The sequence below is a fragment of the Elgaria multicarinata genome, chromosome 6, assembly GCF_023053635.1.
Source record: "Elgaria multicarinata webbii isolate HBS135686 ecotype San Diego chromosome 6, rElgMul1.1.pri, whole genome shotgun sequence".
NCBI classification, from domain to species: domain Eukaryota; kingdom Metazoa; phylum Chordata; class Lepidosauria; order Squamata; family Anguidae; genus Elgaria; species Elgaria multicarinata.
The window spans coordinates 85,735,669-85,758,187 of record NC_086176.1 but is presented as its reverse complement, the minus strand read 5'-3'; the positions used below and the strand labels follow the sequence as shown (position 1 = coordinate 85,758,187).

At 42.8% G+C, this 22,519-nt stretch overlaps 2 protein-coding genes across 2 annotated transcripts in view; both read left to right on the top strand.

The window, feature by feature from the left end:
* Positions 1–22,519, top strand: part of AP3B1 (adaptor related protein complex 3 subunit beta 1) — a 354,279-nt gene that overhangs the window by 91,055 nt on the left and 240,705 nt on the right. The gene's annotated exons all lie outside the window — the stretch shown is intronic.
* On the top strand, positions 907–22,503 carry LHFPL2 (LHFPL tetraspan subfamily member 2). The gene is made up of 2 exons (XM_063127963.1): positions 907–1,677; positions 21,386–22,503. The coding sequence occupies exons 1-2, from the start codon at positions 1,248–1,250 to the stop codon at positions 21,640–21,642; spliced, it is 687 nt and encodes a 228-aa protein (XP_062984033.1). The 5' UTR covers positions 907–1,247; the 3' UTR covers positions 21,643–22,503.

Below are 22,519 nucleotides of genomic sequence, written 5' to 3'. Positions count from 1 at the left end.
ACTGCCCAATTGACAAATGCCCTTGGGACAGTTTACAAGCATAAAAGCCCTAAACAACAACAAAATAACAAATTTTATTATAAGTTGCATATGAAGATTGGATTTATCTTGCTGATTTTCTCTGCTCCCTGATGTTAACTTATTTTTTGTCCTTTTTAAAAAAATGATTATAAGCCATCCTGAAAGTTGTCAAGTTCAAATAAAATACTCTTTTAAAGGCACAGAATTACTTTCTGATTGAGCCAAGTCTTTGTCCACAAAGACAAGGCATTCATCCAAAAGTGTGATCCTATACATGTCTACTCAGAAGAAAGCTTCATTATTTTCAATGGGGCTTATTATTATTTATTACATTTATATACTGCCCCATAGCCGAAGCTCTCTGGGTGGTTTACAAAGATTAAAAAGATTCAATTAAAAAAACCTGAATGTTAAAAATTAATATACAAAATAATATACAAAATATAATATACAAAACTCCCAGGTAACTGTGCATAGGATTGCAGCCCAAGTTGCTTTTGCTCTGTTTTCATTAACATGGACAGTGTGCAATATTCAAGCAGGATTTTGAATGGATGGGTGTGCTTGTAGTTTCTGTGAAACTTGTAAAGCCTTTGACAAACAACTGCTAAATTCGGTGGTGTAGAGCTGATACTGTAAGTATAGCACTGCCGCAAGAGATTAATAATCCCGCTGAGGTTAAAAGTCTGGAAAGTCTCCAGGAGGCTTCACTTGACAAGCCCATGTTAGAACTATTAGATGTTGATTTAGATCTTTGCTGGGGGAAAAACAAAAAAACCTTGGATTGTTCTCAGAAACTGTGGGGGTAGAGCTAAATATTTTTTTCTCTTCAGTGCTAACATTCTCTCTCTCCTCTCCTCTACTTCTTTTTTCTCCCTTAGGTATGTGATGTCAAACCAGTAGGCAGTCCTCTGTAGCCTCCCACACACTATTGAAACGTCATGTGCCAGTATGAATATTAACACGGACACAAACACTTCAGTGCTCTGCAACCAAAGAAGAGAAAAAGAGAAACTAAAAGTTTGGCATCAGTGAATGGACTGCTTGCAAAACATTGTGTGTCTGACTGCTGCTGAGAACACCTCCCATTTCTACTGTTGGAGAAGAGCTGAACAGAAACAGGATTTCCCCGTATCCCTTATTTAAATTGATACGTATTTTACTATTCCTTTTTACTTTGGATTTCAGGCTCTGAGCTGCAGTGGCCACAAGCGCTGGACAGCAATATGTGTCATGTCATTGTCACTTGCCGCTCAATGCTGTGGACACTCCTGAGTATCGTTGTGGCTTTTGCAGAGCTCATAGCCTTCATGAGTATTGATTGGCTGATTGGCAAGGCAAAGCCTGGGAATTCTGAGGACATGGACAACAGGACAGGAAGATCGCTGGAACCCTATCGTCCAACCTTGGGGATCTATGGACGGTGCATCAGGCTCCCGCACATGCAGTCTTCCTTGCCTGACACACTTTGTGGCCCCTATGCAGAGAGCTTCAATGAGATTGCCAGTGGATTCTGGCAGGCTACTGCTATTTTCCTTGCCGTGGGGATCTTGATACTCTGCGCTGTCGCTTTTGTATCTGTTTTCACCATGTGTGTACAGAGTATTATGAAGAAAAGTATTTTTAACGTCTGCGGGCTGCTACAAGGAATTGCAGGTAGGTGTGACAAAGCAGAAACCTTTGATATGTTTGTAGTGTGTAGGTAAGGAAGCATTCTCTCCAAGATTTTCTATTCTAGACATTTTTCTCCTTTTCCTTGCCTCCAAGTCAAGGAAAAAATGGTTTGAGCCTCCCTAGGACCAAATAAGAACTTGCTGCTGTTCCAGATACATCAATGAAAAAGGGAGGGCACACGTTCCATGATCATCCAAGGTTCCCCAGGGAGGGAGATTAAAGCGGGAAGGTCATTTTCCTTCTATTTGCTCTCTCTGTTGTATGATCAGTTAGTAAAAGAGGGGAGACACACATCTGTGTAGGCTACATCAATGAGGGAAGTAAACTGCATATATTGTCCTTTGAAGCATACACATCTGGCTGGGATTTGCATTCTTGCTGCTAGTTGCTTGCACGTATTAGGAGAAGCCCAGAAGTTGTTTAAAATGGTATCCTCACATTTTCAGGCCCATAAGATGAAACGTAGGACCACCTACTGTCCATACGTTTTAAAATTGTTTGTCAGACTCTGGTTTTCCCCTTTTTTTCTGGGCTATTTCAGATGTAATGGCAAACATTTTGGGTTTGGGTGTGATGTTAGCGGGCCTTTAAGGATCTTCAGGCTTATGTACTCTCTTCTCCCTCACATGCCACTACTGCCTCCCTGAGGTAAAATCAGAATTTCCTGTATCATCCGAATCAGTAAATCAACCTTCTGCAACACCTGGTGCCTTCCAGATGTTTTGGACTTCAACTCCATGAGCACTTGCCAACATGGCTAGTGGTTAGGTCCACTGGGAGTTGTAATCCAAAACATCTGGAGAAGCCAGGTTGGGAAAGTGTTCAATAATAATAATAATAATAATAATAATAATAATAATAATAATAATAATAATTTGTTACCCTCCTCCAAAACTTGAACTATACTTTGCTGGTTTGGACAAAAAGAAGAACTATGGTTTGCTTGTAGTCAAGAAAAGGAAGGAAGGAATCATGGGTGTCAGAGGAGGAGGAGGAGGAGGAGGGGGTGAATGAGTCTGCATTTAAAGCAAAGGTTCAGAACCTCAGGCCCAGGGAACAAATGCAGCCTTTCTGGGGTCCCAGGTGCCTTTTTCTCCTGGCCCTAAACACACATCCCACACACTGATCTTTAGCAGTTTTGTGGCTTTTGTGGAGCTTTTCTCCATTCTAAAAGTTTGAAATGTCTCTCCTAAGGCTTAGTTACTAGTAGTAACAGGTTTAACCTAAAACACACTGGGGTTTTTTGGTTTTTGACCCTGTCCCTCTTGCCTTCAGCCTTACCCACCATTGGAATGCAGCCCTCGGATTGAATGAGGTTCAACACCTCTGCTTTAAAAGCTCATTCACATGGTGACAAACTGCGATTTGGCATTGTGTATAAAGCAGCCTCCTGTCATTCCTTCGTGTTCTGTCTCTCCGCCACCCCGTATTTTTCCTTCTCTTAAGAAAACACTAAGCAGAAAAGAGGAGATAGTGGTAGTGGTGCTACAATCCACTGTATGTCCGAGTATGAAACACTTCTGGATTTGAAACTTTCTGGTTGTATGCTGGTTTTACAAGTATGTTATCCTTAATATGAATAGCATCCATTTCTGAAAGTGTGGCTTTTCGTGGATAAAAACAACCACACAATTTTTAAAATTACTTCATGGCTAAAGTATCTTGAGATGTCTCCTTATTGACTTCACTGATGGCATCATTACTGTATATGGATTGTTGTTGCCAGTGTTCTTGCTGATGACAGACCACAGCTATGATGCACAGTTTTCTTAGTTCCTGCTCTTGCAAACTCCTTAAGCAAATAGTTCATGTTGTTTCTCAGCATTGCTGAAAGCAGATAGGACAATAAGAACAACCAGTTAATACTGGTCTAGTTAATTGAGGTCTAGTTAATACTGGTCTAGTTAATTGAGGTCCATGAAGCATTTGCTGACATGTTTTACTTTTTAATTAATTATTTATTTATTAAATTTATATACCGCCCCATAGCCAAAGCTCTCTGGGCGGTTTACAAAAGTTAAAAACAGTGAACATTAAAAAAAGTATACAAAATTTAAAACCATCAAAAATATTAAAAAAACAGTATAAAACAGTATCCAGATTGACAACTGTCAGCCAAGTGCCACAATATCTGGGTGCCTTTTCCCCTGGCAGCAAGGTCCTTCATTGGGCCCCAATACATGCAAATTGTAACCCCAGGTCTTCAATGTTGGGAGCCTCCATTTTCCTGCTAGGCAGAATTAGTTAATTTTTTGAGTAACGTTGAGATCGTAACTCCCAGATTCAAGGTTGTTCTGTGAAGTGCAACTATTTTACAAACTAACTGTGGCATTGTTCTGTTTTAATGTGTGATTGGAACATGGTACACTTTCCCCCCAAATTTGATCATTTTACTTCTCTGTTAGCATGAGTACTTTCAAGATCTGAATTAGAAGCAAATGCAGTGGTAATTAATTAATAAAATGTGCATAGTGTTACAACACAGGTTATCTTCAAAAACCTGCATAAATTATTGTGATTAATGCTTTATATATGTTCCTGGAATTTGTCAGGGGGAAGAAGAAAACCGTACACCAGTTTTTTAGGCTATGACTTAGGTGATATTAAAGTAAATATGCCTTTAGTCTTTTAAAGATTGTATTCCAAGACCTTTATCTGCATGAGCATGTCAGCTTGCCAGGTCAATGTGAGCCCACACATATCTTGGTCCAAGGAGCTTTTTAGCCTGTCTGCAGATGATCTGTCTCTTGATTAAAAAGTTCCTCTTGGAATTCCTGCTGTCCGACAGTGCTTTCTTGTTGTTAAAGTGGGAAAGCAGCAATCTTCATTTTGTAAACATGTAGAACCCAGACTGTTAAGGGAAAAATACATCATCAGCTTCAAAGGACCCAAGAGCAGTGGAACCATATCATTAGATACGTAATTGCTACTTAAAAAACAAAAGAGACTGGACAGGCGGTTGTTTGAGCTATTTTTAAGAAGGCTGTGAATCACTTGAAAAATCTGGGTATAAGCAATTTTGTTCTTAAAATATTAATAGGGAATTAATTTTAACTGGATTGATTGTGAACCCCCCAGAGAGCTTCGACTATTGGGCGGTATAAAAATGTAATAAATAAATAAATAAATAAATAAATAAATAAAAATTGTAATAATAGCTTCCTCTTTTGAGCCACTAAATTTTAGCAGCATGTATGCCATTCTATTATTTCAAGTCTCTAGGTATATTTAGTCTTTTGGTAGGCTTATCACTATAACTGCGCTTACTTAAGAAAAATGAAGGGTTTGCAGTGGGGGAACATAGCGCTTATGGCTAAGATCTCTGGGCACCCTTTTGTGCTAGTAGTGGCTATGGAGATACATCCCTAGGATTCCTTATCTGATCAAAAAACTTCAGATCTTGTGATTCAGATCATGAGGAATTGGTTGAAGAGAATGGTGCTCTCAAATCTTAAGTGGAAACTGAGGAAACACCCGTGGTCTTAATAACTGTGCCCATTCAGACATTACTAAGACTCATGTGTCCAGCATTAGTTCTCTCTCTGCCACGTTCCCAAAAACCCTTTTTTCCACCACCACCACCCTCTCTCTCACACACACACACACGCACACAGACATACTTATTGCATTGCATGGGAACTGCCTCTCCATGGTGTTATCCCATGTAGCTTTTTTTGTGTATATTACATCTCATGAAGCTTTACCCACCTGATTAATATTCTCCCACCTAGCAGGGTACTAACTGAGTCGGAAAGACCCCATGAGATTAGTCATACCCACATGGTCTTGATAGTCACACAAGCACACATCACAACTGTGCAAGATACCACTACTTGAACTAGAAGAAGAAACGGCAGGCTAGGAGGTCATTAGTAAACTCCACAACATACACAACTGACTCCCTCCAATTTTAGCCAAATCGTGCCTTCCTCCGGTAGCCTTTGAGAAATGGTAGCTGGGGGCTGGGATGTCACAGGTGTTAAGGAAGAACATTTGTTTGTTTGATGTAATTTATATCCCTTCCCTTACCACCAAGTAAATGGTGCTCATGGCAGCTGATGGCAAGGGGAAAACCTGCCTAATGCCATCCATTGGTCAGGAAACGAGCAGCTGCAAGGATCTTGCTTCCCTGCTCTCTGCCAGAAAGAACACTCATAAGAACTTTTAAAGTAAGATCTAGTGCAGGGATGGGGAAGCTCTGGCCCACGGGCCTGATGATGCCTACAGCAGTTCTCCATCCAGCCCGGCAACTTCTTTCCGTGGCCCTGGTTGCACTGCCTCTGTCACAGAAGGAAGAATTCTTAACTGGTTGAAAATGAGTGGGGGGGTTTCTGCTTAGCACTGGAAAATTCTCCCTGCTGTTTGGAGATAAGAACTTTTCCCTAGGGGGGAATGGGAGTAGGGAGGTAGCTGCTGAGTGATTTTTGTCCTGCTTCTATCTGAGCATTACCTTGCACAGGCCTGCCCTGGTTACTTGTCCATAGACATGATGTTCATGCTTACTTCTGAATAGACATGGAGAAGCTTTTTCTGGCTATTTGTGAGTAGATGTGCTGCTCATATTGACTTCTCTGCAGCTTCCTACTATAAATTGATCACAATGGAACTGGAGGGAGTGGATTTTTCAGCCCCATCTACTTTTGCTTGTGGCCCCATCCCCATTGGAACATGGACCCCAACTGGTTCTTCAGAAAAAATGGAACAGATTCCATTGAAGCCAGAAAAAGTTCCCTGGCCCTGAACTATTGCTTGCGGTTGCTTTCAGATGGAGGACTCCTAGCACTATCAATTAAAAGGCAGCTATTCCATATTTCCCCCTTAATGGATTTTCTGTGGAAAGGAAGCAGTGGGAAAATATAGGAGTGTTACAAATGGAAGGCATCATTGTCAGGGCGCCCCCATACGTTCCATGAATGCGGCAGGACAATTTCACAATAAAGGCCTTGGCTGGAAGCATCCTGAGTTCCCCTTTCTCCTCCTCCTCCTCCTCCTCCTCCTCCTCCTCATCCCACCAATCCCTTTTCCTTTTGTCTTGTATTTTTGAGACTGTAAGTCTGAAATTGGGGACTGTCTGCAGCTAGACACATAGCTACAGAGAGGCCTAGATGTGTGCATTGAGGTAGGGCCATGGGGAGCCTTTGAATAAAGGAGGGGTGACATTTCACACACACACATTAAGACTGTTAGTAATGGGGCATCACTAAAGGTAGGGGGCTGGAGGAGCCTAGCTTCCCTATTTGTATGTGAGAGAGCATGGGGTAGAGGTGGTAATGGGGCTAAGATGGGGTAGGAAATAGTCAATAATTTGTCATTTTGTTAAGGATAGTTTGCAGCTTTCCAGTAGAAGCCTGCAGTAAAAAGAATCCATAGTAATGGAACCAGAGCAGCAGCATAGATAACATGAGGTTATCTTAACGGTGGCAACCAGCCAGCAAGTCTCAGCTTATCTTGTGCTGTGGCACCTCCAAACAACACCAACAGCTATCAAAGCTGAATCGAATGATTTTTCTCAAGCAAAGGAGTGCACAATTTCTTTATTTAAAATATATCATCCAGAGCATGAATACAAAGGCAAGAATAAAATGAATCATGCAATATAATAAAATATCAACAGAGCAGGCAGAGGTGACAATGGCCTCAGCTAGACGAGGGGGTTGGAGGGAGGCGATCTCATGATTTTATGATTGCAAGATCGTCGCCCTTGTCTACGCGCGACATCGCAGCCGCCATTTTTTTCTTTTAAAGAACACGGAGTGCACGAGCGCTCGTGCACAGAAGGTAAGTGTGTGTTTTTTAAATTAATTTTGCCCACTCCCCCACCCCACCCCCAATGGGCACAGAGCTCCTGAGGAGCTCTGTGCCCCGGGGCACAAACCGCGGTGCCCGGCAACACATTCCACGGTCTCAGGATCAGCCCGGGACCACAGAAAAAACGGGCTAGAAGGGTAAGGAAAAATCCCGGGGAAAGGGAGGGATCATCCCTCCCTGCTCCCGGGATCCCCTGTGCGTCATGCGGATGATCCCTGGTATAAGCCCTCGTCTAGCTGTGGCCAATGTATCTTAAATGCCTTGGAGAATAAAAAAAAGTCTTAACAGGGAACCAAAATAATTGTAATGTCAGTGCCATATGTATTTCTTTTGGGAGAGTGTTGTGCAGGAAATAGTGAGGCTAGAAGTTGGGAGAAAGAGAGAGAGCGCAAGGCTATAGGCAAGGAAGAGACAGAAAGAAGAAAACTAGGAATGGGGAAGGGAGAGAAATAGCGAGGACAGGATTGGGTAGAGAGAAATGGCAAGACTAGAGGCTGGGAGTGGCCAGGAAGCACCTCTTTCCTTCTCTTCCTGCTCACCGAACAGCGGATCAGGTGCGAGTTCAGGATCATGAAGGAGAACCTGGTTCCATAACATTTTTCAAGTTTTCTAAATTAAAAATATTTTTTGAAGGGGGCAGGGAGTGGAGAGCTTCACAGGTGCCACCTGGGGACCCCTGCCATAATATTCTCATGGTTTTTAAAAAAAAAAAAAAAATTGAAGGGGGCAGTGATTGGAGACATTCACGGGGCGCCATTAGAGGGCGCTGCAGGCCCCATGCTGGGGAGCACTGCTTTACATTGCATGGTCCTAGTGGGCACAGACTTGACTATTTTTTGTCTATAAAACTCTGAAAGGTGCCAGGTTCACTAATTAAACTGTATAAATCGGGTGCAGAGGCTCTTTCATTTAGGAGAAGCTTTCAGGGGCCATGTTGCAGTGGTGAGTTTGGCAAAAGAGCCAGGGCCAGATTACCAAAAAGACCAGGATGTTTTTGCTTAAATCTCTTATTTCCAATAACGAAGCCTTAAGAGAGGCTTAACTAAGCTTTTGAGCTTTTTAGAATGAGGGGAAAATGCAGAAAAGCTGGAAAACTACCAAACAATCAGTGTTGGGGAGAAGTGGATGGAGTCAGGAAAAGGGGGGACATGGGCACCTGAGGATCTCTTGAGGGCTGGATTGGGGCCCCAAACCTGAGTTTCTGCTGTATCTATCTGTCAGATATTTTCATGCTTATTATAAAATTGCTCTCAAAATATTTTTCAAGTTTTGTCTTTAAGTGCATGGTTGGGAGGTTCCCCCCTCCCCCATTAATGCCATCTTTCTACATTTCTTGGAAAATTCTGCATGTTTTATAGTGGAAATCGTGACACTGTCTCAAGTACATTAGCACTCTGAACCGTGTGGTACATGAGTTCCTGGGTGGCTGCATTCCAGTAAGCCTGCTGAAAGTTAAAGCTCAGGAAATACTCTATGGATGAAATAGAAAGAGGGAATGAGCCTAAAAGCGAATGTGTGTTGATATTAATTATGTATGCTAAACAGGTATTGAGAGAAATATATGGAAGTACAGATTTCAAGTGTTACAGAACAGCAAATTGGTTGTGTTTTAACTATTCTAATTTGGGTCATTTTTGCTACTCAAGAGCCAAACTACATGTTACAATAATCACGTAGTGTGTAGTGAGGGTTAGCTCATGCATGTCCTTGATTTGGATTGTAACCACTGTCCACCAGGAGGGAAGGATTAAACTTTACCCCTGTTTTTCTCGTGAAATTGTCCTGAAATCATATAGCATGTACTTTGGCTCCAAATCGATAGCTTAGAACTTCCTATGTCTTCTGGCCTATTCATAGTGCAGAGACCCCCTGCGTATGCTTGCATGGACACATCAGCTTTCCTGTTGGATATGTGATGGACATGAATGATGATATCCCCAGTAGGAAATATAATTTAGGTGGTATAACCTCAAAGCTTTATATAGAGAAGGAAATAAAGGAGCGGAGCTGATGAAAGCTGCAAATTGCTTCTGAGAAGATACCATAATATTGATTCTTCTTGCTTGCCCCAATTGCTACTTCCTAATGTTTCTCTCTTGCAGTGCTTTCTCCCCAAACCTTTTTACTTCCAAAGTAGAAGCAGGGGTAGGCCTGGTGCCCTCCAGATGTTTTGGACTACAGCTCCCAGAATCCCTTTTCATTGGTCATGCTGGCTGGGCTTATGGCAGCTGTAGTCCAAAATATCTAAAGGGCACAGGGTTGCCTATTGCTGATGAAAGGGACTTTGTTGCATCTGGTTTCTAAGAGTTCATGGCATGTAACTTGGAAGAGGAATCCAATTAGGACTGAGGCTTGAAGTAATCCAGATTTAAGATGGATCAACTGCACTAGTGGAAGTGGACTTTCTCACCACCTCCTTCCTAGAAGCTCCCTGAAAATTCTACAGAGAGAAAGGAGACCCTGCTAAATGCAGTGAACTGTGGTGGGGGTGGAAGGACCTTCTGCAAGCAGATCTCTTCCTCTTGCAGAAGGAAGATCTTGGATCCCACCCAACACTTTCTGCCAGGACAACATTCCTGCTCACTACCAAACTTTTCTTACCAATGTTACACAGGCAAATGGGTGGTAGACTTATGTCCTAGCTTATATATTTTGCAAGATGGAATGTTCCTTGAGGCCACTTTTGGAATGTTTTTTGTAAAACACTGCTGCACAGTGCACCAACAGATCTTGTAAAATGAAAATATTCAGGGAAACCTGGTCACCTAACCTTTAGGCAGTCTGCTTGGCATGTGCTTTTCATTTTTAGACTGAGCAAGATTAAACTTGTATAGGTGATAGTCACAAAGATAGCATACAGAAGAGTTGCGTATACAGGCAAAATTGCGTCAAAGATTGTGAAATGTCTTCTCTGCTTCTCTTATCTTCCTTGGTGGGTTTACAGTACAATACTAACTACATATACAAGAAATACCACTGATTTCAATGGGGCATGTTTTCACTTGAAAAAATCTTAGCTCCATGGGGCTGTCTATACAGTGGCAGGTTGCCACCGTGATGAGCCAAAACCTCGTGCCTTCGCTGTGGTGGTTGTGTGGTGGTTAATCCTGAGGCCTCAGTGAAAGCATGCGGATTCTGGCACCAGGCATGCCCCCTGTCCTCTGCCTGGGTGTGCCCAGCATCCGGGAAAAGCCGTGTGCATCCAGGAAAAGGGGGGGGAACATTCCCCGAAAGCAAGGCCGGCCAGGAAAAGAAAGACCCAGCTGGCGTAGCTATCTCCGCAGGAAGAAGGAGGAGGAGGCCATCCTGTTCAAAGGGCCGGCCTCTGCCATGAGAAGGTGGAGAAAAGGCCCAGGTGGACAGCAACCTATTGGAGGTTGCCTTCCATCCGGGAAAGCCCCCAGCGTGGCTCCAAAGCAAGGGCAGACAAGTGGAAAAGCTGTGCTGGCCTGGCTCTGGCTGGAAAAGTTGGGGTAAATCCCCAAATTTTTAGCTGCAGATCTTCTCCTCTTTGCCCCGGGGTGGCTCCAAATCAGTGGCTGCGTCATTTAACTGATGCTGCGCCGATTCAGAGCCACCCCGGGCTAAAGACAATGTCACAACAGTTCCTAGTTAAGCAAGTCTTGAATTACAGCATTAATACATTTTAAATAATGGAATGGGAAGAGAGGGAAAAGGTCTACTAGTATTATTTTACTGTCCGCTCAGATTCATGAATCTACAAGCAGCCGTTAAGAAGACTTTAGTTATTCTATGTCGTAAACATTTTCAAAACTAATGAGTTCAGGGCAGATGTACATTCAGCCAAATGGACGGGCTTCTTGAAATGGACATATTTTGCTTTAAGGCACTTGTGCTAAAATATTATATGCAAGCCAGACATTGCTGATATCACCATTAGCTAACAGCACGGGGCCAGTGCACACATTCCCACACATCTGGAAGTACTGGTTGTGGTAGTGCAGTGGTCCCGTGCTTCCAGGACTGGTATTTTTGGCATAACATGTGATTCAGGGGAACACTTGTGTATAGCTACATATGTGTTCAAATAACTCCTATGGTCTTTCTACCTCTAAAAAGGGGTGCATTGTGGAAGGCCAGAGCATTGTGTATGCAGTTGGACACCTCATGTTACACGTTATTGTATGCACAACGTGAAACTATTTGAATGGATTTATTATTATTTATTTATTTATTTATTTATATAGCACCATCAATGTACATGGTGCTGTACAGAGTAAAACAGTAAATAGCAAGACCCTGCCGCATAGGCTTACATTCTAATAAAATCATAATAAAACAATAAGGAGGGGAAGAGAATGCAAACAGGCACTGGGTAGGGTAAAACTAACAGTATAAAGTTAGAACAAAATCAGGTTTTAAAAGCTTTAGGAAAAAGAAAAGTTTTTAGCTGAGCTTTAAAAGCTGCGGTTGAACTTGTAGTTCTCAAATGTTCTGGAAGAGCGTTCCAGGCATAAGGGGCAGCAGAAGAAAATGGATGAAGCCGGGCAAGGGAAGTAGAGACCCTTGGGCAGGCGAGAAACATGGCATCAGAGGAGCGAAGAGCACGAGCGGGGCAATAGTGTGAGATGAGTGAGGAGAGATAGGAAGGAGCTAGACAGTGAAAAGCTTTGTAGGTCAACAGGAGATAAATCTATCTGGATAAATCTATCTGGTAAACAAGGATTACATTCATACACTTTCACAATATGCTTAACCATCCTTATTCCTCTTTGCTTGTCTAGGTCCAGGCAGCGCTAGTTTTGCTTCCTTTTTTTTTTTTTTTTTTAAAAAGCCCACATGATTGAAATGGCTATGTAAGCAGCCCCAAATTGAAGTATTTTAAAAGTTAACATGCCTCCCTTTTGTTCTTTAATTTTGAGAAAGTTCTTAATAAGTCTGAAAATAACATCATCAAATGAAATTTTATTTTGCTCTGCTGCAGGGGTGAGTAACACACGGCTCTGTTTTGTGCCTCTCACCCGTAGCCCCCTGTTGCTACAAAATTTGCCACTGTGGCAAAAATGTCAAAAGTTACGGTGATTTCGCAGGGAAACAAGATGTGCAGGGAGTACACCTTTATTTTCAAGCAGATGTGCACTCCCAGGGGCTGCCTGTATGGTGGAGGGCAAAACCCCACACTTTTTGCTGCGTTGTCGGCTAATCCCGACTCAGCAGCGAAAGCGCAGGTTTTCTGGGGGTTGGGCCTTCCCTCGGCCCTGGTGGATGGCAAGTTCTTAGGGTAGCCTCTTGGCATAACACAGCCATCTGCTCCGTATGCCTGATCTTCACCAGCCATATATGGTTATTCCTCAGAGAAAGAATCGTTTAACATCCAGGCATTAGCGTTTCATGAAACAAAAGTATCAAGTTGGTGATGTGAAAACTGAATAAACGCTAGTCTAAATGTTGCAAAGAAGCGTGGAAAGTGGAAACACAAAAGACTTGATTTTAACTGACCTCCAAGGTGGAGAGAGCTCACAGATGTCACCTGGACTGATATTTCAGATTGACATCCATAGTAGAAGCTCGCAGATCGTACTGCAGCTCAGCGCCACAAGCCTCACTAGAGCTGTTACTGTAAACACTTTGAAAGAAATAGGAAGTACTTGTGTTTTATTTCCCACTTTATTTCCTGACTGTTAGAGCAGTACGACAATGGAACCAGTTACCTAGGGAGGTTGTGGGCTCTCCCACACTAGAGGCATTCAAGAGGCAGCTGGACAACCATCTGTTCTGTCAGGGATGCTTTAGGGTGGATTCCTGCATCAAGCGGGGGGTTGGACTCGATGGCCTTATAGGCCCCTTCCAACTCTACTATTCTATGATTCTAACGTTCGGAGTTCAACTGGCACTGTGAGTCATACCAGACAGGGCATCAAGAGAACACCCAGCTGGGATCAGGGCCATGACTTGGGGAGTGGGGGTAAACCATTTCCCCTATGCAGTCCTCCCACCGTCCAAATTGCCTGCCCACTCCCAATCTGCTATTTCCCCCCTTGGACAGCTAGCAGCTCTTGGAGGGTACAATTCAGGCTGGGAAAATGGAGTTAATTCTCCATCCCCCAGTGTCACGGCCCTGATCCAAATCACAACCCATATCTACCCATTTCTTTTATTTATTTATTTAATTACATTTCTATACCGCCCAATAGCTGGAGCTCTCTGGGCGGTTCACAAAAATGATGATGTTTATGATGTTTCTATGCTGCAATATAACAAAACGTTCTCAGAGAGCTTCAAACAATAAAACGGGTTAAAACAGCAATGATGAAATAAATACCACAAAGGGATTTAAAAGTTGCAGAAGATTTAAATCACAATAATAACATCTAAAGTGCTTGAGAGAAGAGGAATGTCTTTGTCTGGTACCATAAAGAAAAACATGAGCACTAGGCAAGCCTCTTTGGGGAGGGCATTCCATAAATTGGGTGTCACAACTGAGAAGGCCCTTTCTTTTGAACCACCCACCTAGCTTCATTCGGCAAGTGCTTCTGGAGGGTCCTAGCAGGTACACATGGGAAGGGTATTCCTTTTGCATATTCTGATCCCAAGCCATTTGGGCTTTAAAGGTAAAAAACCCCTGTTGCTCCCCAAGGAAATCCTGCAGTAGATCCTGGGGAGAAGCCATAGCTTAGTGATACAGCACCTGCTTTGCACGCAGAAGGTCCCAGGTTCAATCCCTGGCATCTCCAATTAAAAAGGATTTGATGGAGCATATGATAGGAAAGACTCTGCCTGAGACCTGGGAGAGTCACCGCCAGTAGACATGGCTGGGCTAGACAAGTAGTCTGACTTGCTATTAGGCAGCTTCTTATATACCAGGGAATGTGCGGCCCTTTAAATATTATTGGACTGTAGCTCCTATCAGCCCTAGTCAGCATAACCAAAGGTGCGGGTTGATGGGAGTCTGGCAGGCCACATGGTCCCCAACGCTGGCATATTCGAAAGCCAGGGAACTTCTCTCGCAACACCATTATTAATAAATGGAAGTTGCAGAGGAGTACATCCATTTGTTTCAGTAATTTGCGGCCAAGCAAATTAAATTACTTATGGAGTATCGTTTATGTTGAGCTTTTTACACCAACATGCCTACTGAGGAACTGGCTTTGCCACAGATCTCCTGTGTGTTCCAGAGGAACATGAGGCAAGTTCAAGGGATGCACCACTGAAGCACAAGATCATTGGCTGGGCTTTATTAGGCTTCCTTGCTCCCTGTTGTGAACAGAATGTAGCCTAGAAGAGCCAGTACTCCTCCCCATTGGGCAGGGCTGGTGCCAGACTATTTTGCACCCAAGGCAAGGCGAGCTACTTGCACACACACACACACACACACCCAAAATTGCCAACTTCGATTCAGCTGTTCAAGAAGAGTTTCTAAACTATTATATTTTCCTTTTATTGTGTTTTTTCTTAAGACAGCTAATTTGTATGAACCAGTGACCCTTAAAGGTCAGTACTGCCCCCCTCTGAGGTCTGCGCCCTCGACGGCTGCCTAGTTGGCCTAATGGTGGCGCCGGCCCTGCCATTGGCTATGCATTGTTCGGAAAGATTGGTAGTAGTGATTAAGCTGTGTTTCAAAACTCATGTTTAGCTACCATCTTGAGCCTCTGAAAACTATTGGTATAGAGTTGTGCAACAGAAGGAATAAGCAATCATTTTAAGGTCTTATGATTTTTGAGCAGTCTCTGACTCACTGTATGTGGGTGTTCTGGGGGTAAAAGTGAAAGACACGAGTTCAATGCAGTTGCTGTAAAGTGTAACTGAATTAGGGAAGAGGATGGGAAAGTCCTGTTTTGGCCAACTTTTCATTTCAGATCCTTCCAACACATTTAAGGAATTTCCCTTGGCTGATTTGCGGTCTATAATTATTAATTCAGAGAACCAAAGCTTCTGAAGATTTCTAACCAGCAGTGGTTTGGATTAGGATTTTCTAGGCCTAGTTAATGTATTCTTAATTATTTAAAGACAAAATGGAATGTTTAGAAGTGGATTTGTGAAATATGTTGTCCGATGCAACAGACAGGATCTTGCCTGTGACATCCATGTTGAGATACATTATCCCTTAGGCTACTTTAGGGACACAGCTGTAGTTTTACCTGGAAAACCAATTGTCCTAGCCAGTGCTATTGGCTAGAGATAATTTACAGTACCACAATGTGTTGGAATACTAATGAGGGCTTGGAAGACAGCAGTAAGGTGAGGGAGAATCCCTGCTTTTCTCCAGGCTGAAGGAAGGGTGCAGATTCTTGCCAAGTTAAAATGATCTTGCCTGTGGTGAGTTGATCAACTCCTTTGTGGGTCGCTGCCTCTGTCTTAATGACTGATGCAAGCACAGTCTGGGGTGTTGCAGAGGACAATCCTCTATTTGAAGTACTGTCCTCTGTTTTGAATCTGTCCTCTATTTGAAGGTCCAACTCTAATATAAAGAGAAAGAAACATCAGAAGGAAGAGCTGAGCCTTGGAAGTTATGCCTCAGCAGTTAGCACCTGGAGAGCAGATCTCACTTGGTCACCGTTTCCACACTATGGCAAGATGCACTGTATTACTATTTGAATAATAATCATTTCTGAATTTGCATCTGTACATATGAATTATGATATTCAAATTTGATGCAAATAGATGTCCTGTTCTGTGGCGAGTCACAAATAGCCACACTAGCACAGTCCATCAATTGGACAGAAAGAGCCAATTTGGTGTAGTGGTATAGCTTCCTCCATTGTTCTACTGCCCTTTTCTCTCCAAACTTGGAAACCTGTCAGCTCTGCAACTTCTCCCCACTTCCATCAGTATATGAGATTCCCACTTCTTCCCAGAGCTCCAAAGGGCTGGTGTGAAGATAATATGGGACAAACCCTGGGCTTTGCAGAGGAAGGGTGGAATGGAAATGTGGGAAGTATTGATGATACGTTCCTGCATGGGAATGGGAAAGGGAGAAGAAGGCTAAGAAGGGGGTTGGATAGAGAGAAATCGCAAGGCTAGAGGCTGGGAGTGGAGAGCTAGAGGGCGAGAGCAAAGGTCAAAGGTCTGTGTGGATGTAAGAAGATTGGGTGGAGCCAGGAAGCAACTCTTTCCTTTCTGCCAGCTGAACAGCAGGTTCAGGAATGTTGTGGTTTGTTTTTTTAAATTAAAAATAAGAGTTTGAAGATGGCAGGGTGCAGAGAGCTTCATGGGCACTGTTGGAGGTTCACAAAGGCACCATAGCATTGGGGACCCTTGCGGTGTGCTCTTTTTGAAAGGGGGTCTACGTTTCAATATTCTCTGGCCAGAAACACATCATGAGGCTTACATTTTGGTAGGCTTGGAGTAAGAGAAGGAAGTTTTAGGTGCTTCCCTATGAGGCCTGCATTGTGCCATTGCCCTGCTTCATTCACAGAATTTTACCAGGGGGTAGGGCCCCCAGACATGGTTGCCTTCCATTTGTAACCCTCCAGTTTTCCCATAGCTTCTTCCATCTCCCCCCCCCCCACCCTCACCACTGAAAATATGTTAAGGGCGGGAAGACAATACAGTAACTGTACAGTGTCTTTTGATTGGTAGTGCTAGGTGTCTTTCTGGAAGCAGCCTTAAGGCACAATCCTATGCATATTTAGACTGGGAGTCATGCTGGGAGCTATAGGCCTTTTTGTCTGAGTAAATATGCATAGGATTGCGCCCTTAGTTAGTATTTAATGAAATGAAAGTGGTGAAAGCTCCATGATACTTGTTGTCATGTTCTCTCCCTACCTCCTCTCCCTTGTTTATATAATGCAGCATGGACCATTGTTCATGATGGGCTCATTTCTGGTGGGGGGTTAGTGGCATATATATATATATATTACAGACAAATGTCCCTGTTTTGGTAGAAAATGGAACAGGGTCGTTTCTGGATTTGCAATTGAAGTTTGTATATGGTTTGATAATTTGTCAGGGCAAAGGACTCTCTGAACTCCATAGCATGCTTCTGCTTATCCAAACAAATAGCTGGGTAACTATGGTCGAAGGAGCCATTTCCAAAGTCAGGTCGGCGGAATCTGCTTTATGTCACTGCAAAGCTACTGCTGCTGCTCTGGCATTACTCAAATACAGTCTGTCTTTGGGGTGATGTTATGTGATGATTAATTTTAGTGCTAAACTTTATTAACTGAGTTCTTGGCTTTCAACACCAACACTGTTCCTTATGTTCAATGGCGATTTGTCAGGAGAGCTAATGGACCCCCAACATCCCCAGGCAGTGCACCTCTGCCTACCAGAAGTGAGAGCCAAACAGCTGAGGAAGATGGATGCTATCATGCCCTGCATGAAAGTTTCCCCCAAATGATGTAGTTAGCTGCCACTGGAACAGGTTGCTGAACTAGTCAGGCCTTTGGTCTGGCTTAGCAGGGCTGTTCTTAAGTTCTTGTTACATTCCTGGAGCTCCACTGAAACTCAGATAAGGAGTGCATCACAACTAGTTAGTTGAGTATGCATGAACTTCGCTCATGCCACCTGTGGTGTTCCAGCCTATTCCCAGTGGGAACTCCCCCTCTCTAAAGGCCTCACCAAATTTTACCCTATAAACTTGTACTGTAATTGTAACTAACAAAGAAGACTTTATGTGTTACAAAAATAAGTTGTTGGATAATAACAAGCAGCTCTTAATGGCTGTATCAATATATGTTCTCTCATACACAGTACTCTAGATCACACTCTCAAACAATTCCCTCCCAATGCCCACAGACCTCTATTTTCAATGCTATCCCACACACTATCTTATCTGATTCACACAGCACAGCACACAGCCCTTTTTTTATATAGCACACACACTTCGCCCCCTTCATACACTAAGCCAATCATCACACATATGCAAATCCACCATTCTTCTTGTCATTCAACTTTCTCTCACCGTAAAACACAGAGATATAACAGGAATACATAATCCTAACGACACGTTCATTATATATAAACATAATATATAATGAATATTATATAGGCAGAAATGACCTTGGCCGGCAGCCACAGCTCTCTCCCTCCGCACCCGAGCCTAGCACAGCAGATTTGAAACAGAATAGAGCATACATAGCAATCACATAGCAACAGCTTAGAGGCGCAGGTTTGCACCCGTCCTTCACAATTCCAACCACTGAGAATCTACTTAAGGGTAGTACATTAATTACTCCGTTTCTTCCCCAGATTGTACTGTGCACAACATTAACAAGGATCACTAAGTATTTGATACTTCAGTACTTCAGTATTGAAGGGCTTCTGCTTTTATGTTCCCCAATTAAAATACAGAGGCAAAGTAAATAATGGCAAATAGAAAGTAAATAATGGCAAATAGAAAGGAAAAGGGAGAAAGAAACTGGGTTCTTAAATTTCGTCTGCAATGGGTACTATGACTTCTGGATAAAATAGATGGCTTGTAGACATAACTGATTAATCCAACTCTCCTAATATCAGCCTTTATACAACACAAAATGTTTTTTGGCCTTTGCTAACAAACATGTATTGCTCTGCAGTGTAATTCTGTTCATGTCTACTTGAAATGTTTTTGTTGCTTGAAATGTCAGAGCCTCTCTGTACTACAAATTTAGTAATAATTCCCTCTCTCCAGAAAACTGAGGCCCACGCCTTAGCTAGACAGGGCTTTATCCTGGGGCGATCCCCGGGATCATCCCTGTGCGTCCACATGACGCACAAGGTATCCCGGGCTCAGGGAGGGATGATCCCTCCCTTGCCCCGAGATCTCACCCTCCACTTTAGGCCCATTTTTTTCACCGTCTTGGGCTGAGCCTGAGACCGCGGAACGTGTGGCTGGGCGTCGCAGTTTGTCCCAGCTCCTTGCGGTTCCTCGCGAGGAGCCAGGCCCGCATACGGGGCGCAGAGCTCCTCAGGAGCTCTGCACCCATCGGGGGTAGGGTGGGGGGAGTGGGGAAAATACTTATTTTTTAAAAAATCCCTACCTTTGAGGGCAGAAGCATTCATGCACTCTCGTCGCTTTAAAAAACAAAATGGCTGGCATGACGCCTCTCCCTCTGAGGCCGTTGCGCGCCGCGTGTGAACGGAAGGGGATCTCGTGACACAAATATCGCAGGATCTTCACCACTCTGTAGCGCTAGACCGCTAGGTCTAGCTGAGGCCACAGTAAAAGGTCAGTAAGGCTCCCTTACTTAATTAGCATTCTCCCAAATACAGCCCCCAGAATTCTTTGGTGATTGAACTGGTATAGAATAGGTATGCTTTCATGGATTATGAAGATTTGTAGATTTCATAGATTTGTAACATAGATATGCCTTCATAAATTATGCTTGTATTTGTTTGCTTTTTACACATGTACATGAACAAAATTCTGGGTAGGGAAGCTGCCCTTAATTCTGATTGGTGCAGCTTTAATGCATCTACCATCTGATGAAAAACATTCCTAGCAACCTTTAATACTAAAATGGCTATTTTCAAACCATTGTGCTGTGCCTGGAGAAGCAGAAGGTCTCATAGTCAGGAGAATTAGACTATCTCACTCTGACAAAGGAACTTCTGATGACATCAGGAAGAGGATTTCGTGTGTTTAGTCTGTCACTGTTGGTGGGCTCAGCAGGATAAAAGCCCAGTTTATCCTCGTCTGCCCAAGATTAAGCAATACTTTATAAGTCCAGTGACAAAGGCATTGTGACAGGAAGCACTAAATAACGTTTTGGTAACCAATGAAATGATAAAAGGTTACAAATAATTCAGGCTGTCTATTCCTTATTCAAGAAATGCTTCCTTAAAGGACTTGGGTGTATTTCAGGGCCTGCCTGGCATATTTTGAACCTAGTGATATTTCTCAGTGCTGCTTTAAGTAAAGTGGGATTCTGGGTTGTTTCACACAGCTGGCTGGCATTCTATCCCAATAATTAAGAAACTATAATGTACTGGAGCATGTAAAATCTTAATTGCTTTGAATCAGACAGAAGCTAGTTTTCACATCTGTTCTTGCCCTGAAGATTTACTGAGAAACAAACAGATAATGGCTATGATTTATAACTTGGTAAAAATGCAGGCTTCGGGGAAAATAATGAGTACATTTAATATAGTAAGTAGGTACAGTTTTCACTGTTGTTTTTTGATTAGTTTTACATGATACAATTAAAAAGATAGATTCACCCAATCATTCCTCCCACAGTGAAATGATGTTTTACAGTGGCTATCAATGGGTTGCTAAGATCATCCACCATAGCATTTTTTTTCTGGATGCATCCTTAAAAAACAAAATCAAAACTTCTTTTATATGCAATAGCACATATGAAGACAAAAAAAGTTGTGCTTACAGGGATTGAAATTGAAGCTATCGTGGAGAGGGAGTGTGCACTGTTTGATTTTTATTTCAAAAAAAGACTTGTAAGCAATATATTGCCCTGTAAATACTTCTAAAGCATGGAACTACAAGCAGTGTGCTGTTGCAGCCCAAATTAAAGCTATCGTTTTGGGCTTGGCCCAATGGAATCTACATTTCTACGGAGATTCAAGTGTCCCATATGCCTAACAACCCTTAAAATTAAGCTAATTTGGATAGTGCAAGCTTCTTCAGCAATATTCCATTTTCCATTTTCCCTGGTAATCATCAGGGGAGCAAGCTTTTGAATCCCCTGTGTCATTCTACATCCAGGTATTGCTGGGTTTGTCCTGCATAAAAGTGTTTCATCTTACCCTTATTAAAATAGTTCATCACATCCAGGACATCAATCCAGCAATTGTATGATAAACAAAGCACCATCTCTAGGTCTCTAGATTTCAAGCCACGTCATTCTGTATCTTGATGATCAAAACTCTCATCTTTGATCATGGTGCACTTCCTCTTTAGTAATGGCTTCCCCTTTGTTCTATGGTTTGATTTACGTAGGTTTATTGTACTTTTGTTCTAACTACTCTTTCTTCTCCTTGGTAGGTCTCTTCCTTATCCTAGGATTGATCTTGTACCCTGCTGGTTGGGGCTGTCAGAAGGCAATAAGCTATTGTGGACCTTATGCTTCTGCTTATAAACTTGGTGACTGTTCTGTGGGCTGGGCCTTCTACACTGCTATTGGTGGAACCGTCCTGACATTCATCTGTGCTGTCTTCTCTGCCCAAGCTGAAATCGCCACCTCTAGTGATAAAGTACAAGAGGAAATTGAAGAGGGGAAAAGCCTTATCTGCCTCCTTTAACAACCCAGGAAAATATTTTCACGTCTCAGAAATGGTTTCAAAGTGGCTCAGTAGGTGGACTCCTATAGGAGGTGATGGAGACACACAAGTCTTCTGGAGATACAGCATTAGAATGTTACTTGATGGACACTGAGGACTATAGGCAGCATAAGAAGAAAATATTAACTGGTGGGAACAGTGGCACTTGGTACACTAGCAGGATGCTACAAAGCACACCTGCTGGCTTCAAGTTTCTATGAACAGTGCCTATTGTGGACATGCCAACTCCTACTTGAGGTTCACCACCATAAAGGATTGCAAAGGAATTCTGTGAAGGATGTTTCATATAAATCAATATGGTTCCAGTATGGACACATTAAGATGACAGAATCAGGCTTCAAGTCCAAGGGTTTTACACACCACATTGGTAACATCTTCCACAGCATTTTTCAAAATTAAAAAGCACAACTTATTTTGAATGCAATAGCACATGGAAAGAATGTGTCTAGGAAACATGCAGGAATCCCATTTGAAGCTAATAGGAAACCATTTTTTGTTGGAGTAGGGGCTTATAAGCAAGACATTGCCCAGTAAATATGTGAGGCACGGAGCTGCGGCAGAAACAAGTACAGTGTATGGTAGCAGCCAGAATTTAAGCTAAATTACTTTGGTTTCATAGAACCGGCAAGCACTCCCATTGTATTATTGATTTATCTGTATAAATTAGCATCTAGTGTGCATAGCCCTGAAGGTGTATCTTCAAGAGGAAGTGTGAGCCTCATCCACCATGAGGGACAGTAGCAAGCAGTCGATACTGGTACTCATAGGGTATCGCCCAACTGCCTCTTGTGTTCAGTTCTAAAGACTGCCGTCATGCTCATCTTGCCAGAGATATTAT

What these genes read in the sequence shown, in the direction of transcription:
- LHFPL2 (XM_063127963.1), top strand. Translation starts at nt 1,248, where the DNA reads ATGTGTCATGTCATTGTCACTTGCCGCTCAATGCTGTGGACACTCCTG. An exon ending in GCTGCTACAAGGAATTGCAG is followed by an intron (nt 1,678 to 21,385) that starts GTAGGTGTGACA and finishes TCTCCTTGGTAG; the next exon opens with GTCTCTTCCTTATCCTAGGA.